This window comes from Lutra lutra, chromosome 3 (genome assembly GCF_902655055.1).
Source record: "Lutra lutra chromosome 3, mLutLut1.2, whole genome shotgun sequence".
In the NCBI taxonomy this organism is placed as follows: Eukaryota; Metazoa; Chordata; class Mammalia; order Carnivora; family Mustelidae; genus Lutra; species Lutra lutra.
In genome coordinates this window covers 154,803,750-154,828,036 of record NC_062280.1, presented here as the reverse complement: position 1 = coordinate 154,828,036, position 24,287 = coordinate 154,803,750, and the positions used below count along the sequence as shown (strand labels likewise).

General features: G+C 35.0%; 1 protein-coding gene across 6 annotated transcripts in view; it reads left to right on the top strand.

Annotated features, from left to right (window-relative positions):
* Positions 1–24,287, top strand: part of DIAPH3 (diaphanous related formin 3) — a 510,449-nt gene that overhangs the window by 231,696 nt on the left and 254,466 nt on the right. For all 6 annotated transcript variants that reach the window (XM_047720091.1, XM_047720089.1, XM_047720090.1 and 3 more), the window contains 2 exons: positions 5,618–5,712; positions 9,798–9,899. In XM_047720091.1, the coding sequence (XP_047576047.1) occupies positions 5,618–5,712; positions 9,798–9,899 (197 nt within the window). The remainder of the gene's footprint in view (positions 1–5,617; positions 5,713–9,797; positions 9,900–24,287) is intronic.

Sequence of the window (24,287 nt, the reverse complement as noted above, 5' to 3'; positions counted from 1 at the left end):
AGATAATTCCTTTCCTTTAGGCTATTTATGGGTTAAATTCTCAAAAAATTAATATGTATTAGAAAATAAAGCTAAGAAAAGTATTTAGAATAAAAATATATCTTCTATAACTAAAATCTGTATATTTTAGATATATTCTAAAATCTGTCTTCTATATACTTTGTCTAAGTATATAAATAACAAGTTAAGAAATTTAGGTGATGACATAACATTTTAAAAAGTGGTAGCAGATTTTTTCTTTTATACCTTCGAATCTCTATTATTTTTGATACTTGATCACACACAAAAGAGGTTGGAATATTAATGGAAATTAGGATGATGAATAAAATGAATTCCATTATCCCATCTGAGCAGTTCAAAGCCTTTCCTCAAAAGTAATGACTGGAAATATTTTAGATTTAATTACTGTTACAGGAGCTAAATACTTAGTATTGAATTGTCTCCCTGACTGAATTACTATGGGAGGAGAGGGCAAAGAGTTTTGCTTCTAACTCATTTCTAACCATAACTTAAATGCATCAAAGATAGTTTGCTTGGAACTGAGATAATACCCTATGTATATATTACTTTCTGATGTTGTGAGAGGAATACAATGTGGAGAATCTAGAGGCATGGAAAGTTAACATGGCTTTTAGTCTGCCTTTCAATTATTACATGCCTCAAGAGAGCTTTTAACAAGCATTGGGAACAAAAATTCTTTGGTGTGAGGCTAAAGATCCATGCTATCGATTAAAGAAGGAATTATGTTGGAGGCAGTAAGCGTAAAAGACAGAGTTGGCATTCCTTCTCTGAAAGTTTTGAGATCTCCTTCCTTTCCTGCTTACCATGACAGGGCCACCCCTTTCCTGCATTGTGGGTGTGCCAAGATACTACTCGGTTTCTGGGCACAAATTGATTGCACATCCCTACACTCTTGATCACTCTTGATGGTAGATGTCACCATGTGACTTGCTTGGGTCAATGACAGTGTAAGTGGAGATGAGGTAGCTTTTGTGTGGAAGCATTTATTGCTGATGTGAGAAACTCCATTGTTCTTTCTCCTACAACCCAGAATGGCAGTCAAAATGGTATCCATCACCCTGATGTGAAGATTGTGTCAGGGCTCTTTCTGATGTGTAATGGACATGTAGTCTGAATTAGAAATGATTTGTGTATGTATGTGTATATGTGCGCATGCTTAGACTCCTGAGATTTTGAGGACTGTTACATAATACAGGTATTTCAGGGAATTTTCCCCTTTAAAGGAACATTGACTTCAAAGCATTATTAACTTAGATAATCTCAAAAAGTTCTGTTCTCTGGGATCGGAAAGAGATTTTTTCCTGAAAAGTGTCCATGACTTGGGTTACTGATTCCTAGGTTGAACTGTAAATAACCTCGTTAGGGATCGTGAAGAAATACCATTTTATTTATTTATTTACCTGTAAATCTATTTATTCATCTGAGAGAGGGAAAGAGAACGCTTGGACAGGGGGAGGGGCAGAGGGAGAGAGACAAGCAGACTCCTGTGGAGCAGAGAGCCCTATACCCTCAGATCATGACCTGAGCCAAAGTCATATGCTTTACCGACTAAGCCACCCAGGCACCCCAAGAAGTAGCATTTTTAATAGAATTCTTTTCAGATGGGTCAGCCATGATAAGTTAGCACTGATATCCAACTCAAAGTTGCATAATTGACTTTGGTATTATATGTGACAGAACATGTGCTAAATGGGATTTCAAATTTAATAATGGCTAATGATTATCGATTACCTTTATGTGTTAGTTTTATATTTGGCCCTTTAATCTTTACTATAACCCTATCACAGAGGTAGGAAAATTGACGTTATGGGTGGGTATAGCAGTTCAGTGACTTGAATAAGGTGGTTTATTTTGAAAATGGTCAGTAGGTATAGGTTATACTATTCCCGTTTAGAGATAACAAAATCATATTATACAGAGGATATTATTTTTGTTTTGTTTTATTTTAGCTAGAGAATATAGATCCGTCCATTTAATTGTCAAACACATTTTTAAAATTTAAGATTGAGAAGTCCAGAATTTAAACCATGTCATATTATGATGTAATCCATTTCTGGATTCTTCTTGCCCTCTTCGATTGTAGCAAGTGTTATGATTCAAGCTTTAAGAAGCTTTAACAACCTATAATTATAGTCTGATTCACAGCTGGTTTTTGTCTGTGAAATTCAGTCCTTTGAGATACTGAATTCTGAAAAGAGTCTTGTGATAGTGACAAGGCTCTATGTTGTCACTTGGAGATCTGAGATACTCTGTCTTAGATTTCTCTTCACTGAAATATTTGATAAAATTTTGAAGAAAGGATCTAAAAATCTACTCCTTTATTTACCTATTTATTCAAACGTGTGTTAGGTTCTCCCTGTATTTGAGTTCATAAAGGGTTTGGCAAAACCCTGGGCTCAACATAAAAGGTTGAATTGCAGTCACTCCAGGCTCAAGAGATTCCTTAGGAGTTTTACAAGGTTCATATGCTTTACCAGATTTTTGGAGTATTAGAGCTATAAAGGGAGGAACCCTGGAATCTATGCATTAATGTAAAGGTTTAAATATTTATAAGTTCCCTTGAAGAAAACATGTGTGACTGATTCCAAATCTGCACACTTTACACTTCTTCACTGAACTCAGTTTCCCACTGGGATCCATATAATCACATTTTGAAGGATAAGATGCATGTTAGTAAAAATACTCACTTTAATGGGTCTTTTGGAGGCCTTAAATGAGTATCTCATATTCTCAGTAACTTTTAATTTGTTTTTTAAAGGTCTAGGCTTGTCTTCTGAATTTTGTGTTATACATTAGGCCATTTTCAACTCTTGTCTTTTTTTTTTTTTTTTTTACCTTAGAGCAAATGTTCCTAAAATCTTATTCATAAGTTATAAAAATGACATAGTTCAGTCTTTATAAATACAGACATGTTATTTATAACAATAACATGATGTATATGTTATTTTAACTATATAATAATCAATACCTGAAAGCAGTGGGTGAATTAGAAATATAGAAGAAAGACAAACAATAAATTATGTCCATTCCCAAAGTAAACTCTTCTATTAGCCTTTTATCTTATTTTGATATGTTACTGTTTTCATTATGCATGTTTTGTGTGTATATATATATATATATACACACACACATATATACACATATATATTTGTTGTATATATATATACATGTTGTATATATATAATATATATAATATATATATAAAAATAATATATATACATACATATGTATATATATTATATATATACTTTAAAAGTTTGTGAGCTTGTATAAGGTTTTTTTCTGCAGTTTTTTTTTTTTTTTTTTTTTTTTTTTAAATCTCCAAGGCCATCTTTACTTTGAACACCAGTCACAAGTTTGGGGGTCCCCAAGACCACTCTTAAATATGATAATTTGTTATAAGGACCCATAGAACTCAATGAAAGCTATTTGACTCAAGCTTAAATGATACAGATTATAAGTCAGCTGAGGAAAGAGGTACATGGGGCAGAGTCCAGGAGAGTTCTGAGGGTCAAGTTTTTAGCCATGGACAGCTCTAGGTTCTCCCAGAAATGATGAATAATAATACCCACTAATTATTGCCAACCAGGAGGCTCACTTAAGCCTTGGCATCCAGCATTTTTACTAGGTCTTGGTTATGGGTGAACCCCTGCATGACTGACCTTAGTTTTCAGACCCTTGAGAGGTCAGGCTAATACTGTGACCCAAACCCCCCCACCATAAATCACATTATTAGCATATTCTAGATAGGTATTTCCTGATTAAGATAGAAAAAAATCCTTTTCAGGATGGAGGAGATAGATATTTCAAGGGCATTTTTCTCCACATTGCCATAATGGCTTAAGTATATAAAAGTATGTATTTTTTTTCTCTCAATAACTATGTTATGCTTCAGAATAATTTTATTCTTTGATCTTTGTATTTAATGTTACAATCTTTTCTATATTTCTGTGTTGTATCCATAGACTAGGTGTCTTGAGTGAAATTTATTGCTTCTCAAAGGGAATTAATAATTTCAAAGATTCTGCTTAATCTTACTAAATTTGCAATTCAGGTATATTTTAACAATTTACCTTTTCAGTTTGCTTATGTTAAGGTTTAACAAATTATTACTTTTGTCTTTTTTTTCTTACTCTTTTAATAAAGGTTACACATATTTTGCTCATTTTACTTTTTAGATCTCAGGGTATCCTAAATGAAGAAAAAACAAATGCTTTCAATCTTGAGGCAGGTTTATCCCCTCAACATCCTTGCTTTTTAATTGTTTTGGTGCTTCAATGGGTTTCCCTTTTATGGTGTCAGATACCAATCTTTTCACATATTTTCCATCAACTTTTATGCTTTAGATGTTCTCTTACCATAAAGAAGCTAAATTGGCATGTTAAATTTCTTTTAATATTCACTTTTATTAATATTTGCATCTAATTCTACAGTCATATACAACTTGTTTTGTACATGATGTATAGATTTAGATTTTTCTCTACCCATCAATTACTTACTGATGATTTCTTTGAGATCATATAGTTAGCATATTTTTCTGCTTTCTATTAGTGTCTACTACAGGGTTATCCTGTTAGAATTCCATTAATCTCTGTTGCAATAACATTTATACAATTTTGTTATCCCATTTTGTTGGGATATTAAGGGTTATACCCATCCATAGTTTCTAGCACTGTTTTCCCATATTTATGACTATTTGCGTTCAGAAATGTGTCAACAAAGCTGGTGATGAGAACACAGATGGTACCCTTGTTGCTTATTTGTAGATGATCCATGGTATCCTCAGGTATATGGAATACAGCCTTCATGAAAGAAGTAGACCATGTTTTCTCAGCCTTGCCAAACATGCTGTCTATGAAAATACCTACAGACAAAATGACATAAGTTCAGCATATAAAATAAATTAGTGGGCTAGGGGTAGCCCACGACTACTAATGTAAAGTTGAAATTCTTAGTAATTTTATCCAATCTATATTGGATATGTTACCCAATCTAATCCATTTGGATAGTTTTCCAGGAAAATTTGTTTTCCAATATTGGATATTCAAGCTTTAGTTACATGCAGAGGCTATTTTTCTGGGATATTGTGTATAATATTTTGAAACAGGGAAGTGCTCTTATAACTTACGATAGTGTTAATGCACTACTTAGCTGTTAAACTATTTTTTTTTGTGAACTACTTAGTAGGGCTGGAAGATATTATACAAGCTAATAATATTCGTGTTTAGACAAATATTACATGTGCGTCTTGGAGTTTCATAGTTCTTTTTATTACAATGTGATATTTTTATGGCATACCAAATATATTTCAGGATTTTTTTTTTTAATCACATGAAAATTGGCACCATTCTGTGATAGGCTAATAACTAAGCATTAAAAATCAACCTTGTAACCAGCATAATAATAAAGGACTGTTGCTAAAATAGTAGTTCTGAACCTAGAGTAGAAAATGTGCTAATGAAAGTTTCCCCCTAGTAATTACGTTTAATGTTTCAAGTCTCTCATTTTATGAATTATTTTTGATTTTTTATATAGAACTAAGTCTCAAATTCTTTCCTTCCCTTACTCATCATGAGCCTCTCTCTCCTCCTTTTAGCAATCTTCCTGAGCTCTTTTCGGGTGCCATATGAGGAAATCAAAATGATGATATTGGAAGTGGATGAAACACAGTTGGCAGAGTCTATGATTCAGGTAAACAAACTGGCAGAGAGCTTAAATTCCAATATTTCATTGCAAGCTTCTCATTAAATAGAAATCTGTAAGTGAAGCAAAATTCTTAAACCAAACCATTCAACTGGAAAATCATTGCTGCATAATTAGTTTTAGCATAACTTCTGCTTTGCCAGGAGATAAAACTCTGTATCTTCTCTTAACTGCAAACCAAATATAATGCTATCAAAATGATTACATTTCAATTATTTTAAATGACTCTTTCTGAAAGGCAACTTGTTTAATTTTACATATATGTTTTTGTTTTGGTTACAGTTCAGTTTAGTAATATGTTAATTAAAGTTTATTTGTATAATCCTTTTAGAATATGTTTTTCTTAGACTTTTGTCTTATGAAGTCATATTATGATTTGGTATAGAAGATAGAGGGAATGTTCTCTTTATTTGAAGTTAGCTTTATGAACAACCCTCCCTTGAGTCGTTGGTGTTCCTATGAGTACTAGAAATTGTGGGCATAGTATTCTGAATCCATTCAGGAGGCTACGAGGTTTTTCATAATCGTTTTTACCCACAGTCGTATTTAAGGAACGCTAGTGTGGGGCCAGAGATACTTGCTGAATTCCACATAAGGCATCAATAATGCATATCTTGGTAAAATGTAAAATTGGCGAATCAAACCACAAAATATATAGGGAGAGAATAATCTGTTTACTATCTTTCATTCTTATAATGGATGTATTGGAAAAAGGATGTTTTTTTAGCAATAAAATGAAACCAGAGATTATTTGTTAGTATCAGCACATCTTTAAAATTATTTCAGACATTTACATGAGTAGATGGTATCTTTAGCAGCCTTTGACTTGCCCCTCCTACCTTGTATTCCCAATATGGTTGTGACATAATCCCAGTAGGAGTTTGCCCTTTGAGTCGCTGAGACTCCCAAACAAACGATTCAGTAACTCTTGAAGGTTTCATCCTCTGGCACTTTCTTTTTACTAGATTTTTGTCTAATTTACTTTAGACTATAAATGGACCTTGTTGTTGGGAATAGACTTCAAATTCCTTAAAGGAAATTTTTCTACTTAATACATGTTTTTGTTTTTCCTAATGTGTTTGTTGAATATTTACAAAGTAGCTTTTAACTTGATTATATGAATGTGTTGGATGTTCAGGTGGCTCTTGGGTAGAGATGAGGGAAGAATTTGGATTTTTTTAAGTTCATGTCCAAAGAGCATCCAGTTCTGTAAAATTTCTTGATATATTAGTTTTCTATTACTGCTATAACAATTTGCCACAACTTTAGTAGCTGAAAATAACACAAATGTATCAGCCTACATTTCTATTGAACAGAAATCTGGTGTGTGTCTTACTTACCATGCTTAAGGCAAGGTGTTGGCAGGCTTACATTCTTTTCTACAGGATTTAGAAAAAGATTCTTTTTCTGGCTCCTCATGGCTGCCCACATTCCTTGGCTTGGGACATGTTTCTTCAACTCTGAAGCAATGTTGCCTTTCTCTCTTCTTCCTTTTGTAATCACATCTCCCTCTGGCTCTATTATTCTGTTTCCCTCTTTCACTGGTAAGAACCTTTGTGGTTACATTTGGCAGTTCAGATAATACAGAAAAATTTTCCTATTTTAAGGTCCGCTGATAACAACCTTGATTTCCCTTTGCCATGTAACCTCATATTTCCACAAGTTCTTGGGATTAGGTGTGGACATCTTGGAGGATGTGCTTTAGGTCATCCTGCCTACCACACCTACTAATATAAAACGAGTTTTGGGGATTTAAGATCTAAGACTTAGTTTGAGTATTTATATATTAAAAAATAAGAATTTCATGCTCTTTGAAATCTGATTTAAAAAATATCCTAATTGTAAAGTAAAAAACTGCTGATTTTGAAAAGGGCATAGAAATAAAGAAATCATTACTCGATATTAATCACCATTTTGGTAAGCTCTGTTCACAATCTTAACTTTCTTCCGTCATTTCTTGTTACTTATTCATATGTAACCAGATGTCAGTAATATGTTGTTTGTTGTTGTTGTTTTTTAGTATGCTGTTTTTGATGTCAGCTCTCTACCTCATTCTTTACCCACATGCCTTCATTTGTCATCTAGTAATTAATTCATTTAGCAAATATTTTATTATACCTACTATGTGCAAGGCATTATGTCAGGCTCAGTTAGACATGGAATTTATAGTTTGGCAAGGAAAATGACATTTGCATAAACATGAAATAAACATGACTGGATCAGGATTAATTGATTTTAAGATGTATAGGCTGTGCTAGGGGAGTGCTGTGCCATGTGTGGAGGTGAGGGTTCTTACATGTGTGCATGTATAGAAGTGAGGGTTCTTCAGGGTTGGATACAGTATGGATGTAGAAAAGGCAGTAGGACCATGTAAGTAATGTAGCAGGCGTCAGTTATTCTGGCCCTAATAATTCCCTGTGCTGTGAGGGAAAAGCTGGGTGGGGGGGCGGGAGCAATTGCAAAAAGTTTAGTTTGATAGGACCTTAAGATTTGTGAAACGATGGTAAATTTGATAAAGGGAGAGACCAAGGAAGTCTGGGCCTCTATTCTTACAAATCATAAGAGTTTCATTACAAAGCAAAGCTAATGAAGTGAAAAATTAATAAATTCATGATAAAAGGTTAATTATATGTGAACTACAGATATCTAAGGGGATTTGATGGTCATCTAAAAGGATCCTGAAGAAATTCAGAGGCCTGGTTAGTAAATAGCTCAAATAATCCAGCTGTCAGCTAGAATGGTTGAAGGAAACATTAACCAGGTCTTTGGGCCTCAGGCAATTTTCATAAGAGAAATTTCTATTTGTATGGAAAAATCCTCTATTGCTTTTATTCAGTTGGTAGTTTTAATAGTAAATACTTTTTTAGGGATGATCTTAAATTGTCACTTTTTTTGTTTGTTTTTGGCCAGTCAACCAAGTTTTTTTCCAAAGGTACACAGTGAGTCCAAAACTTGTTCTTTGATCTAACTCCTTTGATATAGAATGTCCTCTAACATTATTTTTAACTAATGACACCTTTTGGGAGGGGGAGTTTTTCCCCATAAATATATATATATATATAGCATGATGTAGGCTTAATTATAACTTATACTTGACTTGGGTTTGTACAGAGTATACTGATGTTATAATCTGGAATTGTGAGCACCAACCACTCTTTTTCTTAATTTTAATATCAGGACACTAACTTGCTTATAACACCGTTATAGTCAATTTTATTTTGATACAGAGGATCTGTATAGACTTTGTCTCCAGGATTGTGTAATCATTAAAATTCTAACAGAGAAGATAATTTGTGTGTTTATTTGGCCTTTCTCCATTGGGAGTGTTTCTCTTGTCTAAGTGTGTGGCTCGGGAAAGGCCATGGATAAAAGACAAAAGAGCTGAAATAACCCAGAGCATGTGGTTTCTGGACAGCTGATGATATAGGCAAAGACCATGGGTACTTAAGTTCCTAAAGGAGCTCCCTATAGGCTTTTTATCGGCAAAGTGTATCATTCTGTGTCTTCAGTGCCTTCCCAAGTTTACCTTCCCATCAGAAAAGTTTGTTTTAGAGATACTTTAATTTTTATTATTAAACCTGTAATCATGTTCATTAAATCTTGCAAGCAGTTTCATTAAAATTTCCTGAATTTCATTTCTTTTTCTTGCCTTTTAGTAGCAGTATGATAATTTCTTTTATCCCCTTGAATGAAGCGTTAAAATGTTTGGCTTTGCCTGAAATTTCTGACATTTAATTCCCTAAAGCTGAAATGTAATTGATCACATTTACCCAGGTGAGAAATCTGTTCCTTTGGTGTAGGTTGAGTTTTTCTTTCTCGGTTTTATGGTTAATCAAATAAACATTCAGTAGCACTTGATTTGAATATATAACTCTGGAGAGAGAAGAGGAAAATTGACTGCTTTCAGGATGCAGAGAATGTAGTGTAAGGCTGAGTACAAGGCTGAGGTTACCTAGAACCAAAAGGAAAGGTTGACTTTTTCAGTGGTTTCTTTCCCATAGTTGATTAATAAGTCTTTCTAGAATTCAAAAGCACATTTGGTGAAGATATTTTCTTGTGGTTTTAATTTTTAGAACCTAATAAAACATCTTCCCGATCAAGAACAGTTAAGTTCATTGTCTCAGTTCAAGAATGACTATAACAACTTATGTGAACCCGAGCAGTTTGCTGTTGTGGTAAGTACCGTCCATCTCTCAGCGTTTGCTCTTCTGGGTGGGGGTTTTATACTGTGCCACATCGGAAAGGAAAGGTCAGGCCTTTTCCCATCAGGATTGTTTCATAAACCTTCAGTGTCCATCTTGCCTTTTTTTAATCTCAGGATATTTATGAAAAATTATCTTGATTTCAAATATATATATTGAAACTGTAGACTTAAGGGAAGTCCAAGGAGTTTTTTAGAAGCATGAGCATGATTGTGTGTGTGTGTGTGTGTGTGTGTGTGTGTGTGTGTGTGTGTGTGCGCGCGCGCGCGCTCTCTTTCATGTCAGAATGTAAGGTGAAAACTGCACTCCTATGGCAGAAGGGTATATTTATGTTTTATTCTGAAGCTGTATTCCAACATATTGCAAGAATAGCTTCAGTTTCTTGTTCTGTCGTTCACCTCCGTTCACCTCCTATTTTGGACTCGAATTAGAAATACAGTCTCTTTCTTGGCAATGAAGATGAAAAATGAATACCTTTTTAAGAAAAAAATCTTTGAGACCCCTTGATAATCATCTCACTCCAGCCTCCTATTTTATAGAAGTTGGGGTCCAAAGAGGTGAAAATACTTCCCAATGTTATATATTAGCTGAGTTGCAACTTAAAATTAAGATTTTATCAAGCTTTCTTCTGTTCTTTTTTCCTACGATTATCATTTTGAGGTTGGTTACATTTAGTCATCATGAAATACTTTAGTGTTTCATTTCTTTTTAATTTTTTTTAAAGATTTTACTTATTGGAGAGAGAATAAGAGAGAGAGAGAAACAAGCAGGGGGAGGGGCAGAGAGAGAGGGAGAAAGAGACTCTTCACTGAGCACAGAGCCTGACACAGGGCTCGATCCTTGGGATCATAACCTGAGCCAAAGGCAGATGCTTAACCAACTGAGCCACCCAGGTGCTCCCATTTCTTTTTTATGTGTAAGATTCTTTATTTCCCTTTTATCTTCAGTTCTATTACCAACCTCCAGGGATATGATAGAATTGTATTTGATATAATTTTGAAAATTTGGGTTGACTAACTAAAGGACTGTCTGCATACCATATTTTGCATGTTGTAGGCATTTGCTCTTGAACTATTTCCTGTCCCTTCATAAACCCATTCTCCTCACCCCTCTCCACAGCGCTTGTCCCCTTCCTGAATTCACAAAACTCTGATTAGAACACAGAAAGGGGAAAATAAAGGGTTTTCCCCTATTCATTGTCTTAAAATTTTGATTATAAAGTTTTTTTAACTTATTTACAAAAATGTTTTTCTTTTTTCTTACCCAGTTCTCTAGAGTACCATTTTATCTTCTCTTTTTCTCTTTCTTCTGTATTTCCTTCTTTGCTTTATATTCTATTACCTGATCACATTGTCTTTCTTTCGATCCCTATTTGATCCCTGTCTTCCAGGGAGAATTTGCATTAAGTTTTTAACCACAGACTTTTTTGCCCATCTTTTTTGACTCTTGAATGAAGATTACAAAATGTAAAATTACAGTTTTAAAGTATTTCCCATTCACATTAAATCTGAAACACACACAAGCTTATGTGAAAATGCATATTTAGCAAGTAACATTTTACACTGAGCATCATCACAGAGAAAATGTAAAATTCTTGCCATGTTTTAGTGATTTTCACAGAAGAATGAGCTCAAACTTGCAGTTATTTTAGTTGTATTTAAAATAGCCAGATTATGCCCTTCTTTGAAAATCTGGAGTTCACTTCAAAGAGCCATGATTTACAAGCAGTGTTATCATAGTGCTAGAGGTTATAGTTTTGATTTTTAGACAGAGATGGACCACTTCCATTTCGAGACATCTCGACTCAAAGTTGACCTTGAATCTATACATGCTATGCTGGGTTGTACCTGATTGCAAATGAAATTTAATGTAGAAAGAGTAGTTCTATTGAAGAACATTGGCTATAAATAATATGATCAGTGCTTTATTATATGTTGATAGTGAATATTCTTGAAGACATTTTTGCAAGTTCTAGTTTGTGTGGTACTAAAATTTTAAGATGTAATTGCTTTCATGAAGAAAGGAAAAAGAAATTTGAGGGGGGAAATACAGTGTGTGTGTGTGTGTATTTGTATTTATTTATTTGGTCAAACAGTAATGTTCTTCAACTTTACCTTCTTCCATTGCAACTTGTCATCACTGCCAATCTCCCTCTATTTCTCAGACACCTCTCCCCCTCACCAAAAAGAGAGGGGGAAACCTGCTTAAAGTTCTAAACAGTTCTTGAGAATTACCAAAAAATATGATGGCCAAAAATTATAGAACACTGTGGAATGCCTGGAGTTTTTGGTACTTTCTGAATTAAAAGCTCAATATTGTTTCTTTAAAGAGTGGTATTTTTTTCAAGTTATCAGGGCAATATAAGTAACATGATTTGGTGATTTTAGGGAACTGGTTATAATGATCATGTATATTTCTTTGATTCCGATTATATTGTTTCACTTTTAAAGTAATAAATTTAATTATGTTTTTATCAAAGATGGTCTATTACTTTGGGGTAACTGCAGATTCTTACATGACTTTGATCTTGTAGAAGAATATTTACTCATTGACTAAACTTAGATTTAAAGTACTAATTATTTTTACCTAAAAACCAGCAATGTTTCACAGATAAGGAATAGGCAAGGGTTAGGATAGCCTTTGCACCCCCCCAAAAGGCCCACACTTGCCTTTTCATTTTCACCCAAGAGAGACTTACTTTTAGCTCTGTGTCATTCAGGTTCTATAACCTGATAGTGATTTCTATATTGTTTTCATTTTAACAAAAATCGTTAAGGGTAGCTCAGCCAGTTTGTTGTCCCAACTCTTGGTTAGGATCTCAGGGACGTGAGATCATGCCCCATGTCAGGTTCCACATTGGGCATGGAGCCTGCTTAAGATTCTCTTTTCCCTCCCCCCTTCCTCTTTCTCTCTCACTCTCCAACTCTAACTTAAAAAAAGTCAGTAATAACTCTACAATTATATTATTTGCCAGTTTAAATTTTTCTTTCATCAACTAATATAAATGTACTGATTTGATTCATGTGAATTACATACAGATTTCTCGGAAAGGTGTGTTCCATTTCAACCAGCATCAAAATTTGATAGAATAAAATCACTATAGTTGTTTGTGTTTTATAATTGATCTTAATTCCACTAAAGAATTATGTAAAACAATAAAAAGCAGCTCCACCAGGACATTGGCATTTGTATATTTTCTCTTTGATAGAAAGGCAATGTGCAAAAGTAAACATCCAAAAATGCTAGTAACCAATGTCAATTGAAGACCAATTCGAATATATAAGATATAACATGTAAGTTAGAAATATGCCTTAACTTTTGTCATGTATTACTTAGATACAACTTTTTAGGACTCTGTGTCCTGTTATAGAGTGTGGTATACAAATAGGCTATTGAGAAATACAAATAGTCATGAAATTTTATGTTCCTGAAGCTTTCTTTTTAAAATATGTGTCCTGTGTCCTGTTATAGAGTGTGGTATACAAATAGGCTATTGGGAAATACAAATAGTCATGAAATTTTATGTTCCTGAAGCTTTCTTTTTAAAATATATTTTATATATATATATTTTTAATTTAAATTCTATTATTTAACTTTAATGTATTATTGGTTTCAGAGGTAGAGGTCAGTGATTCATTAGTCTTATATAATACCCAGAGCTCATTACATCATGTGCCCTCTTTAATGCCCATCACCCCGTTATCCCATCTCCCATCCCACCTCCCCTCCAGCAACCCTCAGTTTGTTTCTTATGACTAAGAGTCTGTTGTGGTTTGTCTCCTTCTCTGATTTTGTGTTGTTTTAGGACTCCCCTATGGTGTGCTGTTTTCTTTCTTAAATTCCACAGATGAGTGAGATCATATAATTGTCTTTCTCTGATTGACTTTGATATGTCTGTATTCTCTCCTGGTTTTCTATAACATAGTATTTCATATGCACTTTATTTTTCCCTTGAAACTGGAAGCAAACTTTTTTAATGGAGATATTGTCACTATCTAAAAAAAAGTTTTTAATGCATGAATACCAGATACAGGTAGTTCCATGCTATAAAGAGTTTAGTCACTCATGGGTTACTTTGAATAATTCAGAGTCTTGAGGTACCTTTCTGAACTAATTCTCTTTTCAGTCTTTATGACTTGGACATTGGCCAGTTAGAGTAGGACAGTTGTTAGCTGCTCTGGGGCTGGTCCCATCTGTGCTCTGTAGTCTAGTTGTGATGGTGATGCTGGTGGTGGTCTGGTACCTTTTGAAATTAATCCTCCAGTGCTATGAATTCAGGGTCTAATAGTCTAATGATACTATTAAATTGTTTTTGTAGCTGAGTAGACTATACTTATATGTCCTATGTTTTCTGGGAGATGTTGACATATGAAAAATAATATCCCTTCAAAAATCTTAATTTGAAATATTATTTCCCCTGGACAGTTCAGGACTCTTTGTTGTTGAGATATCTTTTTATATTTGGTATGCCCTCTCCTCATCCTTTATTCAACTTAACTTTCCATCAATAAGTGAAGAAGTGAAAATATACCTGCCTGCCTCTTTTCTTGGATTTCTTCCTTCCCTCTTAAGCTCTAATACCTCCTCATTTATCCTTCCAAAATATTGCCTACTTGCTGAAGGGTTTACTCCCATTGAGTAGAACCAGATTTTAGTTGTAGAACTATTTTTTTATATTTGCAGTTTCTTTCATCAGTAAACCATTAGGTAAAATCACTGTTCTCACAGTATCATGGTTTAACTGTGGGAGAAATCAGATATGTGAATTCAGAGGGATCAGAAGATGAGCTGAAGTTTGGAAAAATGCCTAAAAATTTGCATTTGAAACTTGATGCATTAGACTTTCTTTGATTAAAAATTCTAGGTTTTTGAGTATTTGTCTCCACATTACTTAATTCTCTTAAGCTGTCTGTTCTTCAAAGGGATTAAAGCATTTATAGGAAGGTTGAACTGAGCAAATGCCCTGTTTGTATTCTGTATTTTGAGCTACCACCATTTGGTGTCACTATAGGGCAGGGTTTTTAAACTTTGTGCAGGAGAGCCCTCCGTTGTTTTGTTTTGTTGTTGTTGTTGTTTTAATCAAAAACTGTTGTAGGATATTTATGCATATTTCCCTGCATTAAAAATGCCTGTTTTAAAATATACCCTAATATTCTTGTTGTAAAACATTCAGATAACATATAAAAATAGTGAATACAATGTGGAAGTTCCTTGTATCTCACTAGCTCACTGCATTCCATACGAATTATTTTCAACATTTTGTTGGACTTCCAATCCTGTTTCCTTGTATTCCCAGATACATGCGTGTTCATGTGAACATTTAGAAAAATATATTGTTCTGAAACTTTGTCATTGTAAAAAATATATTTTCGAGATAGTTATTTTCATTAAAAAAATTTTTTTTTTTAAGATTTTATTTTTTTGTCAGAGAGAGAAAGCACAAGCAGGGAGAAGGGCAGGCAGAGGGAGAAGCAGTCTCCCCACTGAGCAAGGAGCCTGATGTGGGACTCAATCCCAGAATTCTGGGATTGTGACCTGAGTCAACAGAGCCACCTAGGTGTCCCTGGTTTTAAATTCTTAAATGGTATTTTATGGTCTCTACTGTGACTTTTTCTTTTAACTATTCCTCTAAAGAAGGTTGGTTAGAGGGTTTTAAAATAATTTTGTATACATCTTCCTGTATGTACTTGAAAATTTTATTCAGAAATATTATGTCAATACCCATTTAAAAAAATTGTATGTTCCCGGGGTTTTTTAAAAGAGTAGTTCTGCATTCATCTTTATATATACATTTGAAGGCAGTACATCTTAGATGTGAGTGTGGACTATGGGTTTCAGTCCTAGACCAACCTTATTAGCTGTGTGCTCTTGGGTACTTATTTTCTGTACCTCAATTTTCTCATTTATGAAATGGGACTATATTATTTCCTGGTACGGTTATAACAAATTACCCACTAACTTAGTGACTTCAAACAACAAAAGTTGTTTGGGGGTCAGAAGTTCAAAATGGGTCATCAGGGCTGCATTCCTTCTGATGGCTATGGAAGGATAGTTGTTTCCTTTTTCCAGCTTCTGGAAACTGCTCACATTCCTTGGCTCATTGTCCAGCATCACTGTGGCTTTTATCATCACATCTTATCTGACCCTCTCCTCTTTTTTTATAAGAGCCTTCTGATTATTTTGGGCCTATTTGGATAATCCAGAATAATCGCCCCTTCTAAAGATCCCTAATTTAATCACATCTGCAAAGTCCCTTTGACATGTAACAGTGTTAGGGAATAGTGGTTATATTTAAGGGATCATCATTCTACCAATCACAGTGACAGTAACAGTGCCCATCTGCATTGTGTTCTCCTGAGTATTGAAAAATCAATTCAGTGGATATGTGTAAATCCTCTTAAAATGATAAACTCTTTGTAAAAGTTAGCTTTGTTATTAATATTATTTTTTTAGGAAAGAGTCCCAGAATTTCAATTACTAGGTTAAAGGTATTTTTTATCTTGATAGTTTTTGCTAAATTACTTTTCCAAGATACACGTGTCAGTGTACACTTAGAAACAATATGTGTGGATTTTTTTTTTCCCAGTATAGTCACCGATATTTAATATCTTTTTTTTTTTCACTTGTTTGTATATATTTTACTTTATATTTTTTGGTTATGAGATGATATTGAAGCAGTTATTATATATTATTTTTCTTCTTAGAACTGCCTATAATATCTTTTATTTTACTCTTTTTTCCTTCTAGTTTGTAGAATCTTCTTATGTAATCTTTTTGTTACTTCTTTGTAAATATTTGCAATTCTTCTTAATGCTTCTTACTTGCCTCTCTGCTTTTATTTATGATGTCTGTTGTTTTCTGGCATATTCAAAGTTTGGTTTTATTATTTTTTTTATTTTTTTATTTTTTTCAAGATTTTATTTATTTATTTGACAGAGATCACAGGTAGGCAGAGAGGCAGGCAGAGAGAGGAAGGGAAGCAGGCTCCCTGCTGAGAAGAGAGCCCGATGCGGGGCTTGATCCCAGGACACTGGGATCATGACCTGAGCCGAAGGCAGAGGCTTTAACCCACTGAGCCACCCAGGCGCCCCCAAAGTTTGGTTTTAAAAGTAAGTTGAGATAAAGAAGACCCATGTTACTCATTTAATGACAGGAATGTATCCTGGGTATACAGACAGGCGTGGTCCTTTATATATAAGAAGAGGATGGTTCCTTATTTATAATAGGACCAGGTGATTCAATCTTTAGTTTGACTGCAGGAAACATCTATAAAGATAAAAAATGAGTGTGAAATACCACAGACTATCCTTCACTGCCTCCCTAAAGTTCTTCATATGCTTCCCATTGCTCTTACATGGATGACTTCAGTTCTTTCAAACAGCATTAGACCTTAAAAAAATCATGGAAGTATAATTGATATACAATAAAATGCACATATTTAACTTTGTAGAATTTGATTTTGCAGTCTATAATGAAATAGATAATGAAACCATCACCATAATCAAGATAATGAGCATACCCATCACCCCCAAATGTTTCCTCAGGTCTTTCTAGAAGCCCCTCCTTCCCATACACCAAGAACTCAGTCTTCAGTGAAGCATTCTTGCCTCCCCTCCTCCTCTAGTCTTAGTTTTCCCTTCTCTGGAATACCTTTCCTGTAAAATTCAGTATCCTTCCTCTTTGTTACTATAATGTCCTATGCATATCTCCAAATGGCTCTTATTCCCCTAGATCGTAAGTGTTCTTTTACACAGTACGGTCTTCCATTATGTTCAGAATTTTCTATAAGCTGAAGTAGCTCACGTTTATCTTCATATTTCCAACACATAGTGTATCTTCCAGCACATGGTAACCATATGATAGTAACTAAATGCATATGTGAAATAAGAGATGAACAGAAAGGAGGGAAAATATATGCTAAGAACAATAAAATAACAAAATTTGAGAGTTTTTTAAAGAAAATTTTGCCGTTTTAAAGCAGTTTGTGGTTCACAGCAATACTGGGGGAGAAGGTACAGAGATTTCCCATATACCTTCCCCCTACCACATCCATGGCCTCCCCCGTTATCAACACCCCAGAGTGGTACATTTATTACAGTTGATGAATCTGCACTGACAAATTATTATCACCCAAATTCCGTAGTTTACATTACAGTTCACTCTTGCTGTTGTACATTTTCTGGGTTTAGACAAATGTATAGTGATGTATATCCATCATATGGTATCATATGGATATTGTTATTACCCTAAAACAAATGTCTTTTAAATTCACTTTTAAAAAAAGTTTAAATTTAAATTTCAGTTAATTAACATACAGTGTAATATTAATTTCAGGAGTACAATACAGTGGTTCAGCACTTCCATATAACACCTAGTGCTCATCACAAGTGCACTCCTTAGTCCCCATCACCTATTTAACCCATCTCCGCAAGTACCTCCCTCTGGTAACAATCAGTTTGTTCTTCATAGTTAAAAGTGTTTCTTGGTTTGTCCATCTCTCTCCCTCCCCCCCCATTTTCCCCTTTGCTCATTTCTTCTGTTTCTTAAATTCCACATATGAGTAAAATCATATAGTGTTTATTTTTCTCTGACTTATTTTACTTAACACAATACTCTCCAGTTCCATCTGTATCATTGCAAATGACAAGATTTCATTCTTTTTTATGGCTGAGTAATATTCTGGTGTGTGTGTGTGTGTGTGTGTGTGTGTGTGTGTGTGTGTATGTTTGTGTTGAAACACATACACACCACCTCTTCATCCATTCATCAGTCAATGGACAGGTGGGCTGTTTTCAAAATTTAGCTATCATAGATAAAGCTGCTGTAAACATTGAGGGCCATGTAGTCCTTTGAGTCAGCATTTTTTTATTTGGATAAATACCTCCTGGTTCAATTGGTGGATCATAAGATCCTTCTATTTTTAACTTTTTGAGGAACTTCCGTATTATTTTCCAGAGTGGCTGCACCAGTTTGCATTCCTACCAAAAGTGCGTGAGGATTTTACTTTCTCCACATCTTCACCAATACCTGTTGTTTCTTATATTGTTGGTTTTAGTCATTCTGACAGCTATGAGGTGATATCTCAATGTAGTTTTTTTTTTAATTTTTTTAAATTTTTTATAAACATATAATATATTTTTATCCCCAGGGGTACAGGTCTGTGAATCGCCAGGTTTACACACTTCACAGCATTCACCTTAGCACGTACCCTCCCCAATGCCCATAACCCCCCTATCTCAACCCCCCTCCCCACAGCAACCCTCAGTTTGTTTTGTGAGATTAAGAGTCACTTATGGTTTGTCTCCCTCCCAATCCCATCTTGTTTGATTTATTCTTCTCCTACCCCCTTAACCCCCCATGTTGCATCTCCACTTCCTCATATCAGAGAGATCATATGATAGTTGTCTTTCTCCGATTGACTTATTTCGCTAAGCATGATACCCTCTAGTTCCATCCACATTGTCGCAAATGGCAAGATTTCATTTCTTTTGATGGCTGCATAGTATTCTATTGTGTATATATACCACCTCTTTTTATCCATTCATCTGTTGATGGACATCTAGGTTCTTTCCATAGTTTGGCTATTGTAGACATTGCTGCTATAAACATTCGGGTGCATGTGCCCCTTCTGATCACTATGTTTGTATCTTTAGGGTAAATACCCAGTAGTGCAATTGCAGGGTCATAGGGTAGCTCTATTTTCAACATTTTGAGGAACCTCCATGCTGTTTTCCAGAGTGGTTGCACCAGCTTGCATTCCCACCAACAGTGTAGGAGGGTTCCGCTTTCTCCGCATCCTCGCCAGCATCTGTCATTTCCTGACTTGTTAATTTTAGCCATTCTGACTGGTGTGAGGTGATATCTCATTGTGGTTTTGATTTGTATTTCCCTGATGCCGAGTGATGTGGAGCACTTTTTCATGTGTCTGTTGGCCATCTGGATGTCTTCTTTGCAGAAATGTCTGTTCATGTCTTCTGCCCATTTCTTGATTGGATTATTTGTTCTTTGGGTGTTGAGTTTGTTTAGTTCTTTATAGATTTTGGACACTAGCTCTTTATCTGATATGTCTTTTGCAAATGTAGTTATGATTCGCATTTCCCCGATGATGAGTGATGTCAAGCATCTTTTCATGTGTCTTTTGACCATCTCTATTTCTACTTTTGGTGAAAAATGCCTGTTCATGTCTTCTCATTTTTAAATTGGATTATTCATTTTTGGGGTGTTGAGTTGGTAAGTTCTTTATTTTGGATACTAACCCTTTATCAGATATATCATTTGTAAATATTTTCTCCTGTTCCATAGGTCTGCCTTTCAGTTTTGTTGTTTCCTTTGCTATGCAGAAGCTTTTCATTTTTATGTCCCATTAGTTTATTTTTGCTTTTGTTTCCCTTGCCTCAGGAGACATAAAGTCACTTTTTAAAATGAAAATGTTAAGTATTTTTGAGATAATTATTTTAATTTTTGTTAACTTGAATCTCTAGATAATGACTTCTCTATGGCAAGAATGGTGAATTAAAAAGCAGACCAAGTAACTTATAAGCATAAAAATCTGAATTCACTCTTTTTTTAAGAAGTGGAACTTAGGGGCGCCTGGGTGGCTCAGTGGGTTAAAGCCTCTGCCTTTGGCTCAGGTCATGATCCCAGGGTCCTGGGATCAAGCCCCGCATCGGGCTCTCTGCTTAGCAGGGAGCTTGCCTTCCCCCCTCTCTCTGCCTGCCTCTCTACCTATTTGTGATCTCTGTCTGTCAAATAAATAAATAAAATCTTAAAAAAAAGTAGAACTTAACCGCCCTGTGTAATGCTGCTACTTGCTCACTTGTCACAATATGTTATGTTCTTTTGATATCACACCTACATTGGACCCTTACCTTGTTGCTCTTTTAACTCAGAAGGCCATTTTTTTTTTAAGTACATTGAATATTCAGGGTATCCTGTAGAGTATTTTTTATGGTACTTAGTGGTTTTGTTTTATATAGGTGTTGAGGAAATTGTGATTTGGTGTAGGAATCATGGTTTATTGAAACACCTTTAGGAAAGACTGAGCAAGAGAGGTAAGGAATCTGAAAGCGTATATCCACTGAACTATTGCTTTTCCAGACTAAATATCTCCCAAGTCTGTGTTTCATACTTTGGGTATTGGTTATTTCGAGAGCTTTGCAAATGTCCTGCTGCAAGATCAGTCATGTTTCACAGAGTTCTCACTTTAAAACTAGTAAAAGATATGAAGTTAGTATGATACGATTTCTTTTCCATTTTGGTTTCTTGCAATTATTTCTTCCTTTTCTCTTTGATATTTCATCTTCCATCTCGTCTGTCAATGAGAGAAATCTTGCTAATCTCTTCTCTTGGAATATAGAGTTCTGTTTTGTCTTCTGCTTTTTGGTGCCTGTCCTGAAGTCCAAGTTCTCTCAAATTTCATGATGCTTTAGACAGCACTTTGGCAAACTCATCTGCAAATCTTTCACTACCCAGGGAGGACATTTGTTTAGAATAATAAATGATTATAACTAGAGTCATAGCTATTTAAATCTTAGAGGTCTGCTTCTCTTATGATCCTAAACATTCAGCTGTTGTTCAGTTATTCTCGTCACTCTGCTTTGCAACCTTCTTGACATGCTTCTACCAGGATCCAGGACTTAATATAGGCTCACTAGCACAGATGGTTTTTCTTTCACCTAGTTCAAGGCTTATTAATTTAGCTTGCTTTCAATTCTCGTTGATTTGCAGCTAAAATTCTGCAGACATTTAGAACTTATGTAATTTTTTTTATGTTCTGATTTTTGTCTTCTGTCACCTTCAGTAGTTTAAGCCAAAATATTCACAATTCCATTTGAAGTTTTAATTAAACTTAAAGAAATTTTGTTGGTGTGAGTAGTTAAAATCAGTTGTCAGCTGGAAGGCATTTTTACCTTGCTGTCCTCCTCTAAGGTTTTCTTAGAAGATCTTGTTCCACAGAGATTTTTTTGTAGTTCTTCGTACACATGACCCAATGGAGTTAGACATTGACAAAACTTTTAAAAGTCCACTTAACATCTTCTCTTTACAAGTACAATAGGTAATACACAATAATTTTTAACAGATGTATCGATTCAACCAAATAAACTGAAATATACAGAAAATTGGAGGTTTTCTTATGATTGAGTTTAACATGGCTTCACTGCCAATAGACTGAGTATATTTAAGAACCATTCTAATATTGATTGGAGCTTGCATTAGATTCTCAAGAAATGGCTCCAGGTAGCAATTTTTCTAATAGCGTAGGCCCTGGCCTTCTGATGTTATAGGGGGCTGAGATCGCCAGATATTTTATGGAAGAATTGTGACCTTGAAATTGTATTGGTAACTGCACCACCATCTATCTGATCTTTTTATTTTAATACTTGTCTCTTGAAGTTCAGAAATGATTCATTCACTTGTGCATTTGATAAATATTATTGACTACCTACTGTGCACTGGGCATTGCTCCAAGCCCCGGGTGAAGTGCATTGGATGTGTCTCTTATTCCTTGTTGGTCTTACATTTCTGAAGATAACAATATACACATAGACAAAAACATAAGGTAATATCAAGTAATAAATACTCCTCAGGAAGTGGGGGGTGAGGGTGCATACGTGTGTGTGTGTGTGAGATTAACAAGGCCAGAAGAGATAATATTTAGCCAAAGCTCAAGTGACTGTAGTTAGCTCTGTGACTGTCTTGGGGAAATCACAGTATAATTGGAGGGAACCACAAGCACCAAGGCTTTGAGGGATAAGTGAATTTGGTACAGCCAAGGCCAGTGGTTGTGGCAGAGTTAGGAGATGAAATTAGGAGACCACGGGGCCTTGATGTCATGGCATGAGGCCCATGGACTTTATTCTAAGAAAGTCACCAGAGTTTGAAATAAGTGAAATGATCAGACTTTGAGTATTATTCTGTCAGCTGTGTGGGGGAACAGGTTGTGGGGAGGGGGCATAAATTGAAGGCAATGCCATTCTAATTATTTAATGATGAAGGTGAGAAATAGTACTGGCTCGATAGGCTGGATGGCACTGTAACTGGAAAGCAATGGTCAGAATCTGGATGTATTTGGATAAATCGGATTCTGGATATGAGAGAAATCAGGCTGACTCCAAAGTTCTTGACCTTTGTAACTAGAAAGATAAGCATTTCCAGTCACAGAGATGAGGAAAAGGCTTGCAAGAGGAACAGTCTAGGAAGGAGAATCACTTAACATGTCTGTAGACCTCCAGGTAGACATGAAGTATGAAGTTGGGATGGAAGCTGGGACTTCAGGGCTGGAGGCATAGATTTGGGGCCAGGGTATTTAAAGCTGTGGCTCTGGAGGAGATCACCTAGGGAGTGAATTAGAAATGCAACACAGGAGACAGTGAAGGGCAAAGCAAAATATGCAAACCCTAGTGTTTTTTGTTTTTTGTTTTTTTCCCGCCAGTCTTCTCTTAAGAGAGGGACTCACCATCGGCAAGGTTTTTTTTGTTTTTACAGCTACCACCTCTCTGAGGAAAATTGTAATCCCGGGTCTAGGGAATTGTACCGGGTGATTTTATAGTATGACACTATTGCAGCTTGTTTCAAAAAATAAGTGTGAGCCGGGGTGAGAGGGCTATTTGGCATTTGTAGAATATAATTCATCAGGGACCTTTGGAAAGAAGCTCATGTTCATGAGAATATGTGTCTGTGGAAAGAAAGACAAGACTTTTGCCTCTAAATCTTACTCTTGTATGAAAGAAAATGGGATAATCTCTAGCATATCATCTCACTAAAGGTATAGTGCCTATATCATAAAATAAGATAAAGTTAAAATGCCAAAAGTATGTAGGCATATTCCATGATAAAATAACCCTCTCATTTCATGAAGTGATTGAGTTCATTTAGTTCAAATCGACATAAAAATAGTAATATCAAATCCTGCCAGCAAGGGGGAAAAATCACTCCCGTACTACCAATTGTATTCTCTGTAGAGTGGGAGGGTAAGTTGAATTGAGCTCTAAACGAATTCTCTTACGAGCTTTTGTTACCCTTGTTCCCTTGAAATTAGTAGAATGTCAGCTATATTAAATAACTTTGCAATTCCTTAATTTATTAGAACTAATGAAAACACAGCATGATCAGAATAATAAGCTCTTTCAAGGAGTTCCTAACTGTTGAGTTTCTCACAAAGTTTGAATTTTCAGCTCTGATTTGTCTCGATCCTCCCCCTTTATTCCATTGATGACAGAAAGGTTCAGTGTTTGCTTGTGTTTTTTGTATAACATGTATGTAAAACATGTGAAAGATTTGATATTAAATAGTCCCTAACTCCATTTATCTTCAACCAGTCTATATTTAACACAACAGTCAATGATCTAAGTCAGATAATAT